The following is a 25,377-nucleotide window of genomic DNA, read 5'->3' on the forward strand; positions in this document are numbered from 1 at the left end:
GTGTCAGGAAAGCACGTCAATAAAGTACAAATGAGTTTTGAATTGCTCAATAGTATGCGTTCCACTCACTAAGGCCATTGAAAGAAAATTCTTTGTTTGTTGTCCTTGGATTTTTGAAAAACCTACCAGCCAGCCAGGGAAAAAACAAGTGTATTAACATAAGCTAATTTTTTTGTTTCCTTTGGAAAAATAATATTTTATTTCTAATAGTGTTAAAATTGTGCTTGTTTTCTTCATTTTCTCTGAAAACCTACCAGCACGCGGACGGCAAACAAAGAATTTTATTTAAAGCGCCTAAGTGTAACAACATAAGGGTCGACACACTTAATGTACGGAGAATGTCGTCCTAAGAAATATAGATACGTTCGCTATACATGATAATAAGTCCATGATGGAGTTCCTAGGTATTAAACGACATAGGGCTGTAAAATTAAGTGAGGCTTGTTTTTATTTCTAGAAAAGATTACAAATAATGGAAACAAACATGCAAAACATTTGACATTTCCCGGCTTGTTTGCTCGACAATTTTTGTACAGAGAAATAGAAAATCACTTTTCCGTATAAATAATGATTTTAAAAATGAGTCAGAAATTAAAGCCTGCTCGAACATCGCCCTTTTAACATAGTTTCATTACCTCAAAGAAAACTCATCACATCGAAAGATTATTTAAAATAAATTTACAGCCAGAGAGTGACCACCTTAATTTATTCTTAAACATCTCAGACCAAGCTCACTCTAACATGCTCACCTGTCGATAGCTACATATTGTGCACAAGTTCTTACAAAAATTCACTCATGTATGTTTCAGTAACAAAGAAATATATTTTCCAGATACTTTCCTCCCACACTGTGGGCAATAAACCGCCCCGAAGTCAAAATTTATGAGACTATGATATAACTGTACATGTTCTTGCGGAAATATTATTTTACACATACACACACACTCACACACACGTCTATTTGGGTCTCACGTTACCACATGGATTCATCGCTTTAGTGTTCATGGCTTGGCATGCCAGGACGGGTTTTTACTTTTTATGATCATGATTTACCCGATGGATGTGGTCAGTGTCCCTGCCGTTTTTATTACTGTCGAAGAGATATAAGTGATAGTATTCTAGCCACTTCGATTCCACCTTGCAACAATCTGTTATCTTTCCTTTTTCATATTTTAATTAAAAATTATTGCTAAACGTCACCCATGACGATTTAAGTAATGTGCTATATTACAAAAAAAGCATTTTTTAAATTTGCTGCCTAACTTTCCCCCATTGAACATTTTAAAGCATTCTTTCACATAACCAAGAAAATCAGGGGTCACCATGCAAAGCCTGGGATAAGTGAAAACAACTTGTCTAAAATTTATCTAAATGCAAAATGTTGACTTCGAAAATAATTGCACATATTGGTTCTTCGCATCGCCATGACAGTCAAAACTCCATTTACTCCAACAACTTAAAATAGGCTCTGCACAAGCGGTAGATCAAAGAAGTATCGTGCATGATAAGTGTCTGAAAAACTGTCCCCAGCTAGTCTACCCCAACTAAACATTTTTGCACACGTATCAGGTAAATTCTTAATATATAAAGTTATTTGTTCCCCAAGACTATTACTGGCAAATGAGAGTCCGAGGTACAATACCCTAACACAGTAGCACAATCGGTTTATGAATAATAGGTGTACCAAATATTGCATAAGATTTTCTGTGTTCCGTCATTTGGGTGATTTGTGTGTAAAACACGATTTTTTAAAACTTGTGATATAACCGTCCAAAATGGTACCCAGGTTACATTATTCTGTTACACAAGCATCAGTGTCCCATTAAAGACTGAGGCTACTGTCTAAACATAATCTTTATATAAAAAATTGCGAACTGTTTTTTGTTTTGCTTCTTTGGGTAATTGTTGTGTGAAAAAAAAACCAAAATAAGTATTTAGCATTAGTAATATCACAGACAGATGAGTACCCCAGGTTAAATTATCATGTGGCATCACCAAGTTTACCAAGAAAATGAAAAGTTTACCATGAAAATGAAAAGAAAAGAGTATACATTTGATTATACGGTTTACGTTATTAATGCATCATGCATTGCAGGCTGTTCAGTGTTTTGCTTCTTTGGTTAATTGGTTTGTAAAAAAATACAGAACTATTGCATGTACTCTCAAATGTTCTTGAGAGATACTCTGAACAGCACACTTCCCACGTTTAGTTACAAAACAAAATAATAATAATTAGGCAAGAGATATAACCAAACATAGGATGAAGATCTGTATACATACATAAATTGTCCTTGTTTGTCTGAATACAGAGTTGAAATAAAATCTTTGGTTACGTAGCTGTGAACCTGTTAGGCATGTGAAACATAGCAACTGCATTATTACGCCACATGTATCGTATTACTTGTCTGCATATCAGCCAGCCAGCCAGACAGCTATATGCACCTATCTGTCCGTGTCTGTCTGTCTGTGTTTTTGTCCGTCTGTCTTTATCTTTGTCTATCTCATTTGCTGAAGACTGATATATATAAACACAAATTTCTTCAATTACAAAGTAATAATATCTGTTACTTAAGTTTCATGCATCCTGCAATCTTCAGATAGAAGTGAAAGGATTCCTAGCTCTACTCTCTCATTTATATGTAATATATACACAACAAAACCATTCAATTGTATTATGTAAATAGAGGGTAAATAAGAATATACAAGAAGATATTGTGCATTTATGTTGCACAACATGTGATTAAATTTGGTTTTCCTTTAAAAATAACACTGTATAAAAGTAGAAAAGACCGCATCACAGTAATAGTTATCCAATAGTTGAAAGAGTGTTACAGTATCATGAGTAAACTTGCAAAACTACAAAGTACTAAAGAAATTGAGATTTTAGGTTAGGAACGGACATAAATTCGTTCAAAGACGATTTAAGTTGATGGCTATATTTCTAGCCTTTTTGTGCTTTTCCAGTAGGCTCAGAGGAATGTTCCCCAACAGTTGTACTAATGCCTTTTTTTTTCCCAAAATAATCTGTCACTGACACTTAAACTGTGTTATCTGTATATATTGCATAGTTTCTAACTTTGCAAACACGCCCGTTAAACTCCAGAAACTCTTTAAAATCAGTGGTCATTTAATGTAATCTCAAACATGCATACCCAAAATGACTCATACAAAAACAATATAAGAGAGAAAATAATACATGACTATTTGACGAAAAAGAAAATTGTTTAAGAAATTGGTGCAAGTAAATATTCTTTTGGGTGCCCAAATGCAAACGTTAGAATTGCTCAAGCTTTTTGTGAACACAATACTTGATTTTTCCAGCAGATTCGCAACCTTTTGGCATGTCAACAAGCAAATAGCAGAAAAGATGCAAATATTTTTTTGCTTCTAATCACATTATTTAAATCACAGTTCATTTGCATGCTCACCGGCAATATGTACAATGGTTCTCTATCACTTTCAAACTGCTGTATCACCAAATGGAGAAATATGCATATGTGTGTTTTCTTCATTGGATACCCATGTTACGCTCTTTATTGATTACATGCGCTAAATTCTGACTATAAGAAAGTTTAAGTTAGTTCATGTAAGTGTATTCCATAACATATGTAAAGTATAATTAACTGAATCTATGTAAATTAATGTTCACTTGACAATGTCAAGACTGAAATGTTTCAATACAAAATGTTGAACCATAAAATGCCTGTCAATTACACGGAAAAACCTGATTATATTTAGTACCGCGGGGACGAGGTTGTCGTGTGTAGAAAGGGTTACACTTCGTTGAAAAAGCTGTTCATTGTCCCTGCAATAGGGATAAAAATGTGCCATTAGAGTAAAGAAAAAAATATGAACATGACAGAATTGCAAAGGCCGTATACAACGGAAATTGCTGTATTTCGCCATTAAAAAATGACATGTGTTTCTCTTGAGTGTAAGATTCTGTAATTAACAGTGACTTCAAGATGAACTGCAAGGACTCCACGTCAGAGGGAAAATATTCACGTTCAGTTTTGAAGCATTGTTGTTACCTTGGATTCTCTTCAGTGTCTTTCCCTATTCTCTCTACTTTTTCTAATCCAGTATATATATATATATATATATATATATATATATATATATATATATATATATATATATATATATATATATATATATATATATATATATATTAAAATATATATATTAAAATAACGATTAAATGTCGTCAATTGTGCCAATTTTTCTCTTTAATTTGAACTTGCTCAGTTGCAGTAAATACTTAATATGTATTGCTATATTGTAACGTGAGCTTGCTGGGAACGAACGTTTTAAACCCCAGCATGGCCATAATGGCTTAAATGTACACTGTCACCTGTTCCAATATTACCACACTTACCATGGAAAGAGAAAATCTAACCAATCACAGATTTTAAGCGGGTTGCCGCTTTTTAAAAACAACGCCCTCACATGGGCATTTTGAATACCAAGGAATACCCCTTTGACCATATATGGGCATATTTAGATTACAGGTGACAGTATACGTTTAACTTGAAGTCACTGATAATTACAGCGATTGCCTTACGACTTGTCATTTCAACCAACTTTACATGGCAAATTTGTAAACGGTTATTAATCTGGACAAAGTAATGCAACAACACATGGCAAAGAACTGGTATAACTGTGAGTAAATATTTCTGAATACTGAATGGTCGTGAAAAGTGCATGTTACAGAAAAAATGGCAGCACAATGCAATTAATACACACATTATTCATTTCACGCAAAAGATGGAATCTTTTATGTGAATGTAATTAAAATGGATTATATTTAAGAAAGAAAATGAATTTCATGTGAAGTCCTTTCTGTGAAATGGCTAATTTCGTTCACTGTGCAGAAATTTAATATACAGTAACTGATTAAATAAATCTTTGAAATCGCTTTCTGTATGTTGCAAAATAATTTTGCCTCGTTTTGTTGACATATGTATGCCAACTTGTATGGAATGGTGTGTTCAGTATTGCATTGAAACAAGTTCACATTCCAGAAAGCTACAATAAGAGACCTGTTTTCAATTGAACCGACAAGATCATCTGTTGTTTTTCTACTCAGTGGATTAATTTTGATGAATTGAATAGTTTACATTGCTTTTAAGTACACGTCTACTCAACGTTATTTAATCAGAGGTGGGGAAACTCTATTATCTTATGTTTGAGATCATCACACGCAGAGATATATGAAACTAGAGACTTTGCCCTGCAACAGGTCCAAAGCGAGTATATTGGAGTACACTAACTCTTGTATAACAGTGGCTTTGGTTGTTTCTTGTCTTAAGCTGAATGAATGCACGTTTTAAAATCTGAATTTCATGAATTTTATTTCAAGTCAGACGTGATCAACTTAACCATCGTGTAATTTGATTAATATGGACGTACATATTTTTGAATAAATATCTGTTGAGGTCAAATGATCAAATCTGTTGGATTACGCTTGTGATCTTTAAAGCTTTATCAGCTGTTTACTTTCGACGTTGTTTCCATTATTTTTGTTCTGACCAGTCTTCTCGATAAATTGTGTCAAATTCATCGATATGCGATAAAGCATGTACTTTTTGTAATGCCCAGTTTAAGTTGCTGACAAGTGAATTTTGTCCGGACTGAAATTCATTCGTTAACAATAACATGGAATACTATACACAACACAGTTTCGAGTGGTTCGATACATAGCGGCCGCCGCGTGGTCCTTTTCTATGTATACCACGCGGCGGCCGCTATGTATCAAACCACATGTAACTGTGATACACAATACTTAGTGTTTCCAGAATTTCCGCTTTGTATTTCAACAAACAAGTACTCTAGGCACAGAAGAAGAGAATGTACTGGCTTCACAGAACAAAAATAAGCACATCATTAAAAGCTACAGTTATAGTGCGCTAAAAGAACTGAATTCCAATGGCCAAAGTTACAACAATGTTAAAGTATCATTAGAGGTTCTTCACTGTAAATTACCAATAGTATAATCTTTATTTGATAAAGAGCGCCTTCCGATTTCCATTTTTTATTCTACATTTGGACTAAAATCTATAAGCTAAAAGCTCTTTTTGTCGACGTCATTATCAGATTTGAGAACTGCATATTAAATGCTAGACATGTACATTAGCCACACAAGCTTTTGACAAAACATAACAAGGTCTTCATGTGAAACATGCCTGACTTCATTACCACTAACAGTTACAGTTCAGTCGTTGGTCTTAGCTCAGGAAACTTACCACCACCATTTCCTACAATGTCTGTGCCTGGAACATTGTCATAGACGTGCGTCGAATTTTGCTCAGAAGGAGGATTTTTCACGCCATCTTTCGTCGCTTCATCGTCACTGTCTTCCCATTCCTCTTCTTCCTCCTCATCGTCCTTCCCCTCTTCGTTGTCTCCATCTCTACCTCCCGTGGAAACCCCACCATTTTCTTTAACTGTTGAAAATAACGTAAACGAAACATCGGGATAGATTTTCGACTTGCATGCATTACTTTAGTAAACAGACAGGTACATGTGCCAATAAAGTAGCTGCACATTTGGTATTCAATCTTAAAGGGTATATGTGCACTGTAATTTTAGTTATTGTTGTTGTTGTTGTTGTTGTTGTTGTTGTTGTTGTCGTTGTTGTTGTTGTGTGTTCTGCGCCATGGAATTTGTACATTATCTAATGAAAGGTTATATGAGAGAAAAAATTTACAATTGAAGAGAAAATTTTAAGGACTTTGATATAAATGCGGTTCATGTGAACACATTGTTCTACTAAAAGTGGAGAGAAACAATATTACGTCATAGCATGACGATATGACGGCAGTGAAAAGGCAATCACTAGCGAAAGAAGCAAGTGCACAAGGTAATATACATACATACATACATAATATATATATATATATATATATATATATATATATAATATATATATATATATATATATATATATATATATATATATATATATATATATATATAAGAAACTGTAGGAATTCAGGTGATCCCCAGTGGAGCGTGGAGTGGGGTGAAGATAGAAGAAACTTGGGTTGAAACACACTACCACACCTGGTTGTTAGGTTCCAAACGTATTTATTATACCTCAAACACAACGTTTCGCTCTAAATTTAGAGCTTCTTCAGGTGTTTTCTACAATAAAAAGTACGAACATGAAAATTACAATGGTTGAATTGTGTAGGAAAACGAGCAATGTAGAGTTATAAGTCTGTAAAAATCTGGAAATGTACATGAATGACAGGAGAGACTAAAATTACAATGGTTGAATTTTATAGAAAAACGAGCAATGTGGAGTTACAAGTATCTGAAAATCTGTAAATGTACATAAATGAAAGGAGAGAGACTAACCTCGAGGTTGTGAGTACGGTCAAAACTGTCTAGACCTACGCCGAGAGCTGGAAATTGGCGCGCTGAAGTCCAGGGGGGGGGGGGTCCCTTTAAATACTCAAAAGCTGGTATGTGGGGGCGCTGTTAAATGCTATGTAAATTTTGGGCGAATGTTTAGGCCAGCTGGAGACAGTGTGTCAAGTTTTTTGATCCATTGTGATTCTAAATGTTTGCGTAGTTTGTCATCCTGTTTATTGACTTGGATGATGCCAATTATTGAAACATCACTGATACTGTGTTGATCAGAATTAAAATGTATGGCGACCGGGGTATCTTTTTTATGACGCACTGAGGAGAGGTGGTTATTGAAACGAAGTCTGAGAGATGTTTTAGTTTCCCCGACATATTGTTTATGGCAGCGTTGGCATGTGAGGAGGTATACGACGTTTTTGCTGTTGCAGCTGATGGCATTTCTGATTGTGTATGTTTTCTTGTTGACTGTGCTTTGGAACTGTGATGTATTAAGGGTATATTTGCAAATGTTGCAACCCCTCGTAGATTGACATTTGGTGAAACCGGGGCTGGATTCACCGGCGTTGTTAATATTAGAGCGGACAAGGAGGTCTTTTAGGTTGACATTGCGTCGATATGATATAATTGGCATGTTAGGGATGGCTTCTTTACATCTTGATGACTTATGGAGTGTTGGGAGGTTCGAGGACATGATGAATTTCAAGTTAGGGTGACGGGGATTATAAGTCGAGACTAGTGGGATTCGACAGTCTCCCTGTTTGTTTTTGTACTGAAGGAGAGCCGGCCTGGGGATTGATTTCGCTCTATTTATTTGTTCTTTGACGAGGTTGTGAGGGTAATCCCGTTCAATCAGCGATTGTTGTAGAATGTTGAGGCGCGCATCACGCCATTCTGGCTCCGAACAAATGCGACAAATGCGTATTGCCAGGCCGTAGGGGACACCTAGTTTCATATGTCTGGGGTGTGCTGACTGAAAATGTAAATATTGATGGGTATCAGTTGGTTTTTCGTACAAGTCTGTCATGATTTTGCCATTGTCATCGGTGTGGACTCTAACATCTAAAAATGGAATGGAAGTTTGAGAGTACTCCATGGTGAATTTTATTGTTTTGTGGAATGAATTGATGTAATTAAAGAATTCTATGATGAAGTTCTGATTTGCGTAAACAAACTGTAAATATCATCAATGAATCTATGCCAAAACCAGGGTGACACTGTACTGGATGCCTCCTTAAGTAGTTTGCTCTCCAGGTCACCCATGAAAATGATTGCATAAATCATGACAGATTTGTACGAAAAACCAACTGATACCCATCAATATTTACATTCGACGCAATGTCAACCTAAAAGACCTCCTTGTCCGCTCTAATATTAACAACGCCGGTGAATCCAGCCCCGGTTTCACCAAATGTCAATCTACGAGGGGTTGCAACATTTGCAAATATACCCTTAATACATCACAGTTCCAAAGCACAGTCAACAAGAAAACATACACAATCAGAAATGCCATCAGCTGCAACAGCAAAAACGTCGTATACCTCCTCACATGCCAACGCTGCCATAAACAATATGTCGGGGAAACTAAAACATCTCTCAGACTTCGTTTCAATAACCACCTCTCCTCAGTGCGTCATAAAAAAGATACCCGCGTCGCCATACATTTTAATTCTGATCAACACAGTATCAGTGATGTTTCAATAATTGGCATCATCCAAGTCAATAAACAGGATGACAAACTACGCAAACATTTAGAATCACAATGGATCAAAAAACTTGACACACTGTCTCCAGCTGGCCTAAACATTCGCCCAAAATTTACATAGCATTTAACAGCGCCCCACATACCAGCTTTTGAGTATTTAAAGGGACCCCCCCCCCCCTGGACTTCAGCGCGCCATTTCCAGCTCTCGGCGTTGGTCCAGACAGTTTTGACCGTAGTCACAACCTCGAGGTTAGTCTCTCTCCTTTCATTTATGTACATTTACAGATTTTCAGATACTTGTAACTCCACATTGCTCGTTTTTCTATAAAATTCAACCATTGTAATTTTTAGTCTCTCCTGTCATTCATGTACATTTCCAGATTTTTACAGACTTATAACTCTACATTGCTCGTTTTCCTACACAATTCAACCATTGTAATTTTCATGTTCGTACTTTTTATTGTAGAAAACACCTGAAGAAGCTCTAAATTTAGAGCGAAACGTTGTGTTTGAGGTATAATAAATACGTTTGGAACCTAACAACCAGGTGTGGTAGTGTGTTTCAACCCAAGTTTCTTATATATATATATATATATATATATATATATATATATATATATATATATATATATAATATACACACACATTAGTCATAAAGTAACGTCCATTGATGTTTGTAATCAAGAACATAGAGCAAGAAAAAGCAAGAAAGGCTGGCTTTGTTTGACAGAGAATAAATGCCGCTTCTTTTTGTAATCTATACCTTTTGGAATGAGTGGTACATTGCTGTAGGTGTGGTGGTCTAAAGCGGCCGGAGATTCTTCCTCTTCGTCCTTCTCACTGGGGTCATTTTCATGTAGCAGATCGTAAACACACTCATGGATGAAGAAATATTGTGACTGAAATATGAACATGCAAATATAATGTCATCTAATATAACCACCTAGTCGTAAATTCAAAACAAAAATATCCTTGTTACATGTCTGTGTCACTGATATCATTACTAACGTCACATTGGAAGACTTTTGTTTGAAAGTTTACATAGAATGCGTACGTTTCCCTGAAATAAAATGTTGGAACTGTCTTGTCTGTATTACTCGCCAGACAATATGCAAAACGTGCCCTTTCATTGTCGAATAGAGCTTTTACAATTATGCACGAGACTTTACGAGACTATACGTTACTGTTTACCTGATGAGGTATTTAGATGAAGGATAAATGACCATAACAAAAGAATTTTGAGAGAAACAATAGCCAACCTCTATTTTCTTGTTTAGATACTAAAACGTCATACAACAAAAGTACGTCACATATTCAAGTCTCGCCAAGTCACGCTGTGTATGGCAAAATCTTACAGTGTCTGCTGGAAAGCTATTAATTTTCTCACCTCTGTTTGGATCATGAAAGATCTGTGCTCTCTCATCTTATAGGCAATACCATAAATATCTACATAGTCATGATCACGCATGTGCTGAATCAGTGTGTCCAGAGCAATGAAGGTACCCGTCCTACCAACACCAGCACTGAAAATATAGGTTGAATTCTTGTACGTGAAGGTATAATGCCCGGGGAAAGATTTTTATACTCATAGATTTTTTTTTAATTTCCATATATACCGCTTATGTAGGCTTCCTAAGAAGCTCATGGCGTGAATGAAATTTCTCCACCTTATTTTTGCTTAAGTTGAAATTTTTATTTTTCCTCGTGGAGTTAAATAGGGATGGCCGCCATTTCATTTTCAAGTGTAAATGTTAGATATTTTGCTTCTCTAACACCAAACTTTGCATGGCAATTACGATGAATAATTTTAATTTTAATATATGATGGTTGAAAGTTTTATTTGGTAAAGTTGTGAACAAACTGTAAGTCTTTCAGTTGCGAGACGCTTACTACCTTAAAATAGTCTTACTGCTACAATTTTCAATTAAATAATACTAAAACATTCTATCAATAGTGATACCATATCAATGCTATTACTGGAACGTGACGTCTTTATTGAGTATATCCTGATATCCCTTCGATATTTCGCCTAATTGTACAATTGAATTGAGTTTTGACAAATCTTGAAGCATACCTGCAGTGTACGACTGTTGGAGTGTCGTCGTTGGGCATCTGTGAACGCACAAGTCTGACAAACTCTAACAGAGGCTCTGTCTCCTCTGGGACATCGTGGTCAGGCCAGGAGGTAAAATTGAAATGGCGGACCTGTTTCACTACGTCATCCTGTGATGAAAAAGCGTAAAATTGCACATTGATATGATGTTAATAGTTTTTTAATTTGCATAAGATCAGGGTTATTCGTTGAAGTATTTTGATAGCGGCAAATGAAAACGGTGCAAATAGAAATACATTTCTTCTCCCATATTTCAATATCTTGCCAAAATGCTACGCATGCGCCTTATCTGCAAAGCCGGGATATTTTTAGCATCGCATTTTATTCTTGAGAATTCATCCGTTAACCGAAACATTTCATAATGCACATGGCGCTTGAGAACAAAAATGATGAAAATATCAGACATGCAAGGCACCTGAAAAACACTGGGCGACATCCTCCTAATGTTTGCAATCTGTGGTTGTCTGAAGGCGCCTTTTAACGTAATCTGAAGTTCAGCGTTGGTCCACTTTTGCTAAGCCTTGCAAAATCTTATCAATACTACATTGAATGCACCATCGATACTATTGCTACGGTGTCTATTGATAGGATTTGTACACAGTTGAGGTTTTACTACGATAAGTACCTTTTGTAAGCATAATTCCGTTATAATCCATTCAGGAAGCTGTTCCTCTTCCACGATATTCACACTTATATCGTTATATAAGACAGGTTCATTATCGTATGGCCAATAGTGTTCACACTTTTCCTGTAAAGAGTAATTTGAAGGTGAGCTATTTGATTATCAATGTATGTGTTTGTGAAGGAAGTCGACCAGGCACGTTGGTTTTTCTTTAGACTTCTGTGTCAGAAGTATCAAAAAGCGGCGCGTCCATTACGTTTAGCAAGCCACTATCTTTTCCATTTCAACATTACCATTTTCTTACATTAAGATTAATTTCTGATGTTTAACCTGTGCCGACAAAATCAAATCGTCACGAGATTATTTTCTGCCAAGTAAGAAGCATTCGGAATTTTTTTGCACTCTCATTCACATGGCACACTACCAAACGCGTAAACATTTTCTAGACAATTATACGCGTTTGTTTACACAAAATAATGCTTAATCTCTCTTTGATTGTAATTGTACTTCATCTTCCTATAAATTGTAACGTAAACACTTTCAGTTCCTGACCTTTGGCCCCAAATAATTTATTATTACTGTTAAAACATAATGTAGAAGGCTCCTTTTTAATATGTAGTTTGCCCCTTATTGTTTTCCTCTTCACAAAATATCCGTATTGTATTTTGGAAAGAACGATTTCTACATGCCTGATAAAGTATGGGAACACAAACCCATTATCAAAGGTACTTCTATCCTTATGTCTCCAATTTCATGATATTATGACAAAAGTTGTTATAAGCGAAAGTCAAGAACCTTCTAGCATAACATGGTCAGTACCTTATAACGAGTTTGAATTATTCAATCGTCTACATTCAAAAAACGCCATTCTATGAGATGCTAAGTCAACTGTTTAGCCCTCTTTAGTGACGCTAAGTTTCATGTGCACAGTTCTGAATGCGTTGCATGAACACTGACTCCTACAACTGGAGAGCACGCCCTCCCCTTTAATGGTGATATACCGAGTTACTGTATTTTGATTGCAGTGAAGAGTCATTAAGACATATTGTATTTTAACTCCAACGTTTTATGAAATTTTGATTTACAATGACTCATTGACCTGGGAAAAGTATTGTATAGATTATCGTGATTAAAGTGGTGAATATGTAAACTTACTTTTTCTCCCTCTTGACATCTTGTAACCATGACGATAGTTTTTACATCAAGCTCCCAGATCATCCTCCAGAAATCATCTATTGACTCCGGTATAGGACCCTGACTTGCGATGAATTCTTTTGGAGAATTGTATCCCTGTAGAGAATGCACCGAAAATTAAATATCTCTCAAAATTACAAACTTATGCCAACCTGAGTTGATCCTTACTCGCAAGAATACAAGCACACCGCGGTGCAGTATTACACAATGCATAAGATGGTTTGACTTTGAGAAGTCATAATTCCTGATGTGCGCCCATCTTTTTCAAATTCTTTTTTGTCACCTGAAATATATCTAGACATAAATACGTATTCTTTCGTCAATACATAGATACATACATGAACAAATACACATACATATATATATATATACATGCATGCATGCATGCATGCATGCATGCATAGATGCATACATGCATACATACATACATACATACATACATACATACATACATACATACATACATACATACATACATACATACATACATACATACATACATACATACATACATACATACATACATACATAGGATAGTCACTTACAGGCATCCAGTTAGCGTTGATATAGTCAGTCACATCCTGATCGTCAACCTTTGACAACCGGACTCTTGTCCTGTCAACTGAAATGTCACATAATATGTTAATATGGCACAATAGATGATTTGATATTTCGTCCATTTAACAGGTAGAAAATACACTTTTTGCAACCAGAGGGAAGAGCCGGGAAAGAACTTTCAATTTATTGACAGAGGTGTTACGTCATAGTGCTACGTCACATCAGATGACTGCATGTATAACTGCAGTGGGTTGAATCCTTCCAACCCTTCCAGTATTGTATACATTTGTATTCTACTCCGGACCAAAAATAATTCGTCAACAATTATAATGCAGTTCAAATATGTAGCCTAGTTGACAAGCTGAGTATACTGTCTACATTAAAATGCTTTTGGAATAGTAGAAGAAACTGAAGTTGTAAAAAACAAAGATGGCGGAAAAAGTATCAGTAATAGTTACAGCTATTGGCCCTTGAATAATATCATCTCACATACTTACATGGCAAAATGTTTATGTATCTATTCTTTGCTTTATTTTGTGGTATCTCTGAGGCTACCCATGTGTTGTCCTGACCCACAAGACCAAGTTCCTATGGTTACAGAAACGAGAATGTCACTGTTTTGTAAATGCAAACCAATCACAAGCTTATTTTAGTTGCGATACTAATGAAATATATATTCGTTATTGATATATACAAAGTATGTTCATACATCAAATTGCTTGCTTTCTTTGAAATCTCTGACAAACAAAGAGGGAATTATTATAGAAAACCTATTCACCTCATAGTCTTCTTCTATTCTGTCGTCTCCCTCTGCACATATTTCTTCATAATATTTGTCATAGTCTGCCAATTTTATAGGTCTGCATAAACAAGAATTTCATATTACGTTGTGAATGCTATACCAATGTCACACACTCCGTATGGGCTAAGATTTCTACAAATCACTTCTTTATTTTTAGATATCCTTTGCGCACAGTTCATGTTATTTCAATGTCAATCTAAAGGATATGATTTTGGATTTGACATCGCCTTTCGGCAAAACCAATGTATAGGTTACTCAAAATACACTGTGATACCAGTCTGTACACTTGCAAAGTACACCATTATGGTGTAAATGTCACACTTTGGACCACTTCGAATTGCTGGCATGAATTTAGGTGTACCCGTGAAATCACCTCAGCTCAGAAGTTGGTCATTTCTACTGCAGAATGAATTAAGTTGCTCGAATGCGACATAATGTATTAAAAATTGAACTATAATCAATTAAAAAGGTTAGCATGTGCTTATTTGAGAGATCGTGCATGGTTCATAAGTCGATGACACATACGTCTATATGAGTTTAATACATTGAACTTCATGACCCTCTCGACAGACGTGAATTTTGTACTTGTTCCGTCAACTCTCGCCTCCTCTGCTCTCGTTTACATGACTTTCATCAACTCTCTTTTATTCTACTTACAGGGAATCTTTTGATGGCTCTCTCGGCTCTGGTCTCATCATCGCCAATTCGGAAGAAAAGACTACATTTTCTATTCCATTCAGTGTTTCACTTTTACTGCAAAAAATGAGTCAAAATAAAATCAACACAAAATGGAGGTGATCAGGACATCTGATATGTTTATGAATGTCGATTTAAGAAATGAATAATTTACTACCCTTTTCAGTAATAGAGCGCGAAGCCACAGCTGTAGCCAGCTGGCAAAGTCGACAACATTGTATGTCCCATGCAGACAGTTTGTCTGGGGAAGTTGAAATAAAAAAGATTTGTACATGGACAAGTGCATGGTAATGTTACATTGTATCTTAATCTTGAACACAGGTGCCAATCGTAAACTCTCATTTACAACTCGAGCCTCAGACAGAGCTAGTTTTGCCTTTGTACAAGCAGACTTTTTGGTCTTTATCAAGTAGCCTTGTTCAACACCAAAGTGGCCACGGCTACAGCTGAAACTAATTAGTGTAACCAGTTTTATTGCAGTTCACTGCAGTGGCTTCGCGCTCTATTACTGCAAATGGTTGTATTTTCGTCGCTGATTACAAAAATGCAGTTATGTACTCTTTATGTCATCTAGCGAGTTACACTTGAAGAGATGCTTTTCATCCATACAGCAAGATCCATCATAAAAGTTAATAGGAAAAATAAATTGATACTAGCGCTAGTCTATTTCATATAACGATAAAGCATTCGAATGAATGACAGCAGAAGGTCAAACCTGTGTGATGGTTGATAATATCGTTTGTAGTACAGATATCCTAAGACGATAACCGCTGCTATAAGGGCTATAAGTAGAAGACCGATAATCAGTCCGATCCACCAGTTATCCGGATCTGTGAATATTCATATCAAAGGACATTGACTGTTTAAATTAATTTCTTCGCCTATACAGTGTTTTCGCTTGTTTGTTTGTTTGTTTGTTTGTTTGTCTGTCTGTTTGTTTGTTTGTTTTCATTGTCACAAAAAATCTTAATTTACCACCAACGTGTCCACACTTAACTTTCTTCTTTTACCTTGTGATGTGAATTACTTTGAAAGGAAACAAGACTTACATAGCAGTCTTCCAGATCTATTTATAAAGTACAAAATATGCGCAACAGACACAGCTGCTCACCTGTTTTGACAGATTTCCTATCAGGATCCCCAACTGATGTTCCACTTCGAGCTCTGACTGATATATCATAGGTTTCACCATCATTAAGTCCAGTCAAAGTCATTTCAGTATCTTGTGTAATCTCTGTCTTGTTAAGGTGTTTGTTGTCGGTATAGGACACTATGTAATCGTCTTGTTCGCTGTTTTGCAACGGGGTCCATTTCAACGATATTGAGTTTTTGTCCACATCGGTCACGGTAATGGTGGGTGTCCCAGGTCCTTTTTGAAAACGACGCCAAATAATCAATAAGTGAATACATGATAGAGAAAGTCAATGAAATGTCTTTCAAAGAAAAATGCTTCAAATTTTAGCATCCATCTTGGACTAACAATAGAACAGGTATAATAATCCCGGAAAAATTGTATAAAAATAATTCTACGAGTTATTATGTAGTCACGTTGTCTCCTGGTATCTCGTTTAGTCTATACATTATACTAATGATCATCTGATCAGGTCACGACTATCACACTGAATAGACGCAGGTAGACACTAGTATTTAATAAAGTGCATATTATAATGCTTTCAAACTGACAAAACAAGTTAGTTCATAGTAGTAAAAGGGGCAATAAAATCATGGCGAAAAAGTATGAAAAAAGTATGCCTTCAACGTGTCTACTCTCATTTCATCATTGTATCTGACAAATTTAACATGCTCTTTCAAATATTCGACGATTGAAAGTATGAACGGCCTACTACAAGAGAAAAGGCCGACAAAGAATATTGTGATTTAACTATCCAGCCTTAGTAATTCGTCCATTTTATTCTCCATGATTGATATCCTTACAGTCATTTGACAACACTTATTCCAAAGAACGCTTTCTTAACTGACCCTGACAAACAACACATCAAGCTTTGACTTACGCGTATTAATATCTGTTGGAACAGCCGCACTCATACTGTCCCCACTGACGCTTGTCACTGAGATCGAATATTCTCGACCAGGCACCGGTAAGTCTTTACACTTTGCTGTCATCTCCCCATTGTTACTGTGTGGAACTGTTTCAGGATCTGGAGTGCCATCATCACAGTGTACATTATACTCTTCAATTTCCCCATCACCATTTGTTGGATCTGTCCAACTCACACCAATGGCGCTTTTTGTCACCTGGCTATTGTCTTGCTTGGGTGATGCTTCCTTTGGTACTGTGTTGGAAAGACAGAAAGTGGGATGTCATTTTTTACCACTATGCGGTATCATTCTGCCAGAGAGATTCTGCAGCTGTACACATCATTTAGGTAGAACACACCTCGGGGACAGATATTCAAACTCTCAAATTTCTACAATTCGTTTCTGGTCTACCGCTTGTTGGGGTTCATTTTAAAGCTCTTGGAGAAAGAAAAACTTTCACTGTATTAAAGTTTCTAAAACAAAAAAAAACCTATAATTTTCCGCCCATAGAGCTAACACAAATGGCCATTTTGGATTTCAAATATCGCAAATGTTTGGCAATTTGTTCGCTAGTTCCAAACTTTACAACTTGAACCCCGATTTTTATTATGATTTGGTAAGAGAATGGACGAAAGTTTCATTCAGGAAACTTTGAGCCAAGTTTAAGTCTTTCACTTTTGAGGAGGCGCACGCTACCTTAGAATAACAAACGATAACAGGGCACACGGCAGTCAGATCAACCATCGATGGGCTACGATTTACGAAAAAGAAAAGAAAGGAAACTTTGAGTTTGTTCTGGGAATTTTCACATCTACGTCAGATTTTCTACAGCTCTGTGCCCATGTGATTGTAAATTTGGGCAATTTCTGTTCAACATCATTGTCTATCATACGAGTACTTTCATTACGAAAATCTGAATCTTTAGTGGATATGAGTTGGTTTGCGACACACGATTAAATGGGATCAATGCCATTATATTCTCTTACTCACTTGTATTGATATCCTGAGACACTCCAGCACTCTGTACATTATTACTTTCACTGGTCACCGTAATTGTGTAACTTCTACCAGGTATTTCTAGATTGGTACAATTTGCTGTCATCTCATTCGTTGGACTGTACTCAACTTCGGGAGGTGACGCCCTTCCTCCATCGGAGCAAGCAATGACATATTTCTCTGTGACTCCATTTCCCTCATTGGGGCTGCGCCATTTGACTCCTATTGTAACATTGGTCACTGCATCATCATCTCGGTCTGGTGAAGCTTGCAGTGGAACTGAAAGAAAAAATACTATGAGGTCATTACGAAAATACCGCAAAGGATGCACGAGGACATTGGCGGAGCGTATTGCCCGACGCGAAGCGGTTGCTCTTTAATCTTGTGGGGTGTAAGAAGTCAGCTGGCCATTAAATTGTGTGTTTTTAGTGTTGTCGAGCCGGGTTTTCAGAATCATCGCCTGCCATAAATATTTGCTGTAGGCTTAACCGTCAGATTTAAGCTTTATTTGCTCATATTCGCTCTATTGACAAGTATATATATATATTCAAATTTGCGATGGCCAAACAGTGCAGTTGGTAGCAACTCTGAGTAAAGTATGATCCATTTGTTATTTCAGAAGGATAGAATTTCACTTGCAGTTGAACTGGACGATATCAAGGTCAGCCAGTTATACTAATGCACACACAATCGAAACCGCTGTGTAACGGGCAAATTATCGACAAAAACAATCCGTCATACAACTTCAGTTTTCTTGGAATTTAACTTACCGGTTGTATGCAATTGTTCATCACTCGGTTCACTGGTTTCGCTTCCACTCACAGTTTCAACGGTAACAGTGTACGTGTCACCAGGGATCAGGTCCTCTAGTTCGCTTTCTGTTTTGTGTTCATCTTCAATTTTTGTTTTTGTCGTCGGCGTACTGTGAGGTGTATAGTTGATGTGAAAATTTGTGAAGACGTTACCATCGGGGGGTGTCCATTTCACGGTCATGGTTGTTTCAGTATCGCCAGTTATCTCTACTATCGTTGGGGCTTCAGGAACTAGTGATGATGAAAACGCAAAACACAGCAAGAAAACAAATCCATCATCATCATCATCATCATCATCATCATCATCATGACCATCACCACCACCATCATCATGAAAAAATATCAAAAACAACAATAACGACGATAACAACAACAACAACAACAACAACAACAACAACTACAACAATAATAATAATAATAATAATAATAATAATAATATGTTTCTTAGGTGACACATTTATCGATACCAAATTTAGCGTCATAAGTTTTTAACCGCAGGGACAGCAATACCATGTCAATACTCTGAGAACACACGTCCAATTTATTTAATGATATATAGATACGTAATGATTGAGAAAACATACGACAAACCAAGATACAAGCTCCACTTATATAATTAAAACAGATAGGGGCTCGGGGATATCCATTTTTACCCACCTGTTGTCTGACTTTTTCCACCACTCGGAATACTAGCTTCGTCTCCACTCACAGTTTGAACGGTAACAGTGTACGTGTCACCAGGGGTCAGGCCCTCTAGTTCACTTTCTGTTTTGTCTTCATCTTCAATTTTTGTTTTCGTCATCGAACTATGGTGAGATGTATAGTTGATGTGGAAATTTGTGAAGACGTTACCATCAGGGGGTGTCCATTTCACGGTCATCGTCGTTTCGGTGTAGCCTGTTATGTCTACCTCCGATGGGGCCTCAGGAACTAACGACAGCAATGACAACAACAACAACAACAACAACAACAACAACAACAACAACAATAATAATAATAATAATAATAATAATAATAATAATAATAATAATAATAATATTTCTCATGTCATTTTAGTAAGTCATTTGATTTAAATAGAGCACGTGTTAGATTTTCTCTCATACCATAAGAATTCGCGTTAATTTGTCTGCAAGGGAGAGCAAAAGAAAATTATCAGGAAACGTAAAAGAAAGTCACAAAGTGTAAGCATATCTTGAATTCAGGATATTTGTAGGGCGCAACAATGCAGCTTTCTGCAATTGTAACAAGCAGCACTTTGCTAACTTACAGAAAGGAATGAATACACAACCAATGATTTACTACTATTGTCAATAAGCCGTGAAAAGACGCTGTCCATGAAAAATTGAAAAACTGTTTTGTTGTGTCCTTATTTGCCAACAGATTCTAGTTAACATTTGTTTGTCTGTGTAAGCATAACAATATTGATCTAGTAATATTCAATATATCCTATTGTGCTTCATTCAAGTAAAGGAAACGTTTTGGTTCATTCGATCAGACATTTTCATGTGAGCCCCGATTTTTATCATTTTTTTCTCGATAGTGTTTGGTTCGTTGCTTCTGAACTTTAACCCGAATGGCAAAAACGACATCTATATCAGGCTACAAAATAAAAAAACGAGAAAACACTCACACTCACACAAGCAATCATCTTTCAATTAATCATTTATTTCCCTTGTACGACGCACTCGGTTCAAGAGAGAGAGAGAGAGAGAGAGAGAAAGAGAGAGAGAGAGAGAGAGAGAGAGAGAGAGAGAGAGAGAGAGAGCATATTACTTTGTTGTACATTCTCTTACCTGTTGTCTGGTGCACAGTGTTACTCGCAACACTGGTTTCGTCTCCACTCACACTGTGCAGTGTAATATTGTAAGTATCACCAGGAGTTAGCGGCGTCAGCAGTACACTCGTGTCATCAGGCCCTGCACTAATCGTAGTATCGGTGCCATCATCATTTGAACTGTAGATGATACTATAACCCGATACAATGCCTGGGGGTGCTGTCCATGTCACGTTAATACTTGTAGTGCTGTATGTCTCAATCTCATCCACACGAGGAGGAAATGGAACTGTGGACGCAGTGATATAAAAACCGAATGTGATTAGATGAGCTCTAATACAGTGAAACATTTTAATGTGTTTTACAATTGTCTTTTCATTAATACAACATGAAACCCTGGTCGAGCAGTGCTCACTTTTTGATGAACTCTGTATCAACCAGCGGTATTTTTTATACATATTTCCAAAGTTACTGCAGAGAGAGCTTAGGGAGTCAGAAAAGACACATAACTGTTGTGATTAAAATGATCCAACAAATACAAAATTATCACAAGATTGGTAGAAAATGGTTTCATGCTTGTAGCATGATTCATTTACATGACAAGATCTCATTCATACACGCTGTAGCCTGCTCCGATATCTAATTTAGCCGTTGAGGGCGTCATAAGTCCGTACGTCAGAGCAACTGTATCACAGATGTCCTGCGTTGTCACTGGCAAACCAACACAAATACTTATACGAACTGTTTATTCATGCCATCGTCGGTACATTGAGTAAGTTTGCAAGGGACGCGCCTGCTATGTCGGAGATCACCTGTCTTTGGTTATTTACGAACGTCGGCTGCCCTTTTTCACAGGCTTTTCTTGTACAAAAGGGAAATCTGAACTGATTCTCGCATTTCAACACACCATTTCGTCACGCATGCTCTGATTGGCAGCTCGAGATTTGTACCTTGAGATTTGATTAAACATTTCCCTATAATTGCGATTTCTCGGCAGAGCTGAAAGCGTACCAGTTCTGTGAGGAGTTGAATGACTGTCCCATAACAACTCCACGTACTTTGTATCAATACGCCCTTTTCGCGATCAAAAGAAAATGTAACTTTGCATAAGAAGAACACCGTATTCGACATTAAATCCATACTCCATATCCATGACATAACAGATTTTAACCTTTCACCGATTGATTTCTAATTATCAGTATGACTCTGTTAGTTTTCGTTGCATCCACAGTCTATTTCACAACTGATCGTCAAATAGTGACCACCCAGTGCCTCAATTGGAGTTCGTCCCAATGAAAATTTGCATGCCATCTTGGAGTTCAATTATCAAATGCGCGACAAGAGCAACTTTGTTTAGGGTCACAAAGCCCCTAACGACACTGTCTAAATACTAGAGTAACATACACATACTGTCGATATATAGCTCAGCACGGAAGCAGGCAGTGGTGTTTCGACAAGACATGTGATATCCCATGTCTGAGCGCTTCTTTCGCACGCCATACATCAAACGAAGTGGCATGGCCATAACAAGCCTAACCAGAAATGGTCATCTCAAATGCATGCTACGTACCCGTCCGTTGGACAACAGGGTCATAAGGACTTTCCAGTTCATTGGTGTGATATGCTGTGACGATGACTCTATATTCAGCTCCTGCAGTTAAATTCGTAACCGTCCCAGAAGACTCTGTTCCGTCTACCAACTCCACACCGTCCGTGCATTCAGTTTCATTGACATCATTGCATGTGGCGTTTATCGTGTAAAATTCAGTGTCATTATCCATAGGGGACCACTCCACTGTTATTGATGTTTCGTTGTAGCTGGTAACCATGACCGATGCTGTTGAATTAGAATTAAAATAAAATTGCAGATAAATCTTCCATATGATTTCCGATGCTCCCCTACTTTCTCCTCTTTTAAATCAGACCTTAAAACGCACCTCTTTAAATTTGCTTTCAGTTAACCTGTTCTGTACTTTATGGGTGATACAAGTTTGCCAGATCATGAGTTGATGTGCGAAGTGCCATTATTGTTGATTTTTAAGTTGTACACTTTTATATTTTTCTTTTAACTGTCAATATTTCTCATTTTACTTGTGTCTTTTGCATTTTTATAATAGCAGAGTGACTTTTTATGCAGCGTCCTTAATCTCTTTAATTACAGTAGATATAGACGGTTTATAAACAAAATTTCATCATTATAATCCAAAGTGAAGTTGTTTACGTCGTTATACAAAAAGATGAATTACGCATCGCATTGACTGGAAATATCACAACCATACTGTGGTAATTTCTGTAAAAGGGTAATAGGATAAGACGATATTCATGAAAACATAGCCAGTCAGTCTATAAAAACGTTATTTTCCTATCATAAAAATCTAAACGACCAATACTAATGCCATGCAGGTTCCATATTTGTATGTGTACATGTTGGTACGTTTTCATGCACAGGTAGAATTCGTCACATGGGTGGGGCCATCCATCAGACTTAAATACTACCATGAAGCGAAACTAGTGTATTTGCTCTTAGTGATAGATAGAGGTTATTTACCCAATGTTGCGTGTTCCTGTATCGTATCAGCATGAGTGTCATTAAGTCGAGTGTCTGAAGCAGCACAAACGACACGAATGCTGATACGAGGCAAAGGATAGGTGATATTTGGTAATAACCCATTTATCATATACCCACGCCCAGAATTTACAAACTATGAGGCAAACCTTAAATTTTTGGTATTACTTTTATTCTGCCTTTCGCATGAATGTGTAAACATTTGTGTAAACAGACTTCATTCATAAACTATACGATGCTATACGATTTTTTACTGGAAGAACTTTATATGGTGCAATATGTTATTAAAATCGTTACTGATCAAAAACTTGCATCTGCTTTAAATCTCTCATTATTCCGATCGCGCTTGATCGTATACGAAGCATAAGAAGGCGGTCATTTTAGTTGTTTACACTGGGAGTTCCCATATCAACGGGTGCCGCGCGCGCGACGTCGCTGTACAGCGGGATACAAAATTCAACATTTTACTCCCGTATTTAGCTACCCGAAATACTAAGCCCTTCAAATTTTTGTGTCGTCAACATCGCATCATAGACGTAGAGCGGCGGCCATTTTGATTGTTTACTTTGTTTCCTATCAAATAGCAAATGTAGTTCGGAACAATCCAAAACTGATGACGTTTTTCCTGCATATCTCGATATTTACCATAAAATATGACGGTTGATATTTTACTGTATACGTCACAAGGATGGAGCGATATTGGCATGGTATAAATATAATAACATTGTTCATATTCATGCACACATGCACACACAGATATAAGCACATACACACGCGTGTGTGTACATACATACATAGATACATACATACATACATACATACATACATACATACATACATACATACATACATACATACATACATACATACATACATACATACATACATACATACATACATACATACATACATACATACATACATACATACATACATACATACATACATAACAATACATACATACATACATACATACATACATACATACATACAGAAGATGAAAGTGTAAAGACTGTCGGACTGTAGTAGTTATGCTTCTATTAATAGAGTGATCAGATAATAAACGATTGCATACTTGGCGCTTCGGTAGTAGGCAAAACCGTTGAGGTGGATGGCCCAACGCTTGTTTGGTCAGTAGTTGATGACTGATCAGTAGTGTTATCTGTTGGACTGGTGATTGTCGTTGTCATACTAGCAGTTGATGGTACAGAGGTCACGACATCTGTCTGCTGAGCGGTTGTGATATCTGTAGGGCTTGTGCTGGCCATTGTCTGGCCAGCAGTTGACGGCTCATTGGTAGTGACTTCCATCGTGCTGGCCATTGTCTGGCCAGCAGTTGACGGCACATCGGTAGTGACTTCCATTGTGCCGGGTATTGTCGGTCCAGCAGTGACTTCCATCGTGCTTGACAGTGGAGTCGTGGCGTGACATAGTATTGCCTAGTGAAGTAAAAACAACAATGTTCAACCAAAGGGAAAAGTTTTAGAAACCGTTGATAATCTACTACACACGAGCATGATAATCGATACCCATTCCTTTGGACCTCAAACCCTCTGTTCTATACGAAACTTTGGATATTGCGAAAATCCCATTACGGAATTGTGATTTGGATTTCCTTCAAACACGCAAATTTAATGACAAAGGCTGTCGGAATTTTGAACTGAGAGAATTTTTGAACAATGAATATTTCAAAAACTCCTAAACGGTGACTGAATATCACACATGCACACACTTTCTGTAGCGTAACCTTCGTACACAGTGGGACCTTGCATACTATAGTCCAAAGAGAGCTTTATATTCCGCCATCAAAATCACCAAAACTGAATGAGTTTACTTGCCAAGCACGCGTTTAAATCACTCCTCACAAAAAGCGGATGCTGTATAAATAACGATCGGCAAATGTCTTTGAGTAAACAGACTTCTCTTCAAAGGCAAACACTGACTCCAGTTAATCTGATGGTCCTGAGAAACGGACACGATTTCTCAGATCAATTTAATCAATATCGTCATCTCTTATTTTTTCCACCAAAGCGTGATTCAAGACCCATGACCAACAAATCATTACACCCTGGTCTATTTCACGCGATTTACTTTAGATGCAACTGTATGCAGCTATTTTAGGATAAAT

The 25,377-nt window shown here is 36.9% G+C and overlaps 2 protein-coding genes across 3 annotated transcripts in view; both read right to left on the reverse strand.

The window, feature by feature from the left end:
* Positions 1 to 25,377, reverse strand: part of LOC139116605 (actin-1-like) — a 244,120-nt gene that overhangs the window by 16,611 nt on the left and 202,132 nt on the right. The window lies entirely within an intron of this gene.
* The window catches only part of LOC139116589 (receptor-type tyrosine-protein phosphatase H-like), a 31,025-nt gene continuing 6,078 nt past the window's right edge, over positions 431 to 25,377 (reverse strand). The window contains exons 2-21 of one of the 2 annotated variants that reach the window (XM_070679195.1): positions 24,325 to 24,688; positions 22,254 to 22,520; positions 20,703 to 20,972; positions 19,567 to 19,839; positions 18,868 to 19,140; positions 18,092 to 18,376; positions 17,074 to 17,355; positions 16,173 to 16,430; positions 15,777 to 15,891; positions 15,023 to 15,118; positions 14,342 to 14,423; positions 14,061 to 14,151; positions 13,551 to 13,627; positions 12,967 to 13,101; positions 11,815 to 11,937; positions 11,151 to 11,299; positions 10,464 to 10,599; positions 9,840 to 9,975; positions 6,246 to 6,446; positions 431 to 3,805 (exon numbers count right to left, since the gene is read on the reverse strand). In XM_070679195.1, coding sequence (XP_070535296.1) covers positions 3,774 to 3,805; positions 6,246 to 6,446; positions 9,840 to 9,975; positions 10,464 to 10,599; positions 11,151 to 11,299; positions 11,815 to 11,937; positions 12,967 to 13,101; positions 13,551 to 13,627; positions 14,061 to 14,151; positions 14,342 to 14,423; positions 15,023 to 15,118; positions 15,777 to 15,891; positions 16,173 to 16,430; positions 17,074 to 17,355; positions 18,092 to 18,376; positions 18,868 to 19,140; positions 19,567 to 19,839; positions 20,703 to 20,972; positions 22,254 to 22,520; positions 24,325 to 24,688 — 3,645 coding nt within the window. In that variant the 3' untranslated portion in view covers positions 431 to 3,773. Of the gene's footprint in view, positions 3,806 to 6,039; positions 6,447 to 9,839; positions 9,976 to 10,463; positions 10,600 to 11,150; positions 11,300 to 11,814; positions 11,938 to 12,966; positions 13,102 to 13,550; positions 13,628 to 14,060; positions 14,152 to 14,341; positions 14,424 to 15,022; positions 15,119 to 15,776; positions 15,892 to 16,172; positions 16,431 to 17,073; positions 17,356 to 18,091; positions 18,377 to 18,867; positions 19,141 to 19,566; positions 19,840 to 20,702; positions 20,973 to 22,253; positions 22,521 to 24,324; positions 24,689 to 25,377 lie in introns of those variants that run through there. The other variant, XM_070679188.1, reaches the window with a different exon arrangement.

Source organism: Ptychodera flava, chromosome 2 (assembly GCF_041260155.1).
Source record: "Ptychodera flava strain L36383 chromosome 2, AS_Pfla_20210202, whole genome shotgun sequence".
NCBI lineage: Eukaryota > Metazoa > Hemichordata > Enteropneusta > Ptychoderidae > Ptychodera > Ptychodera flava.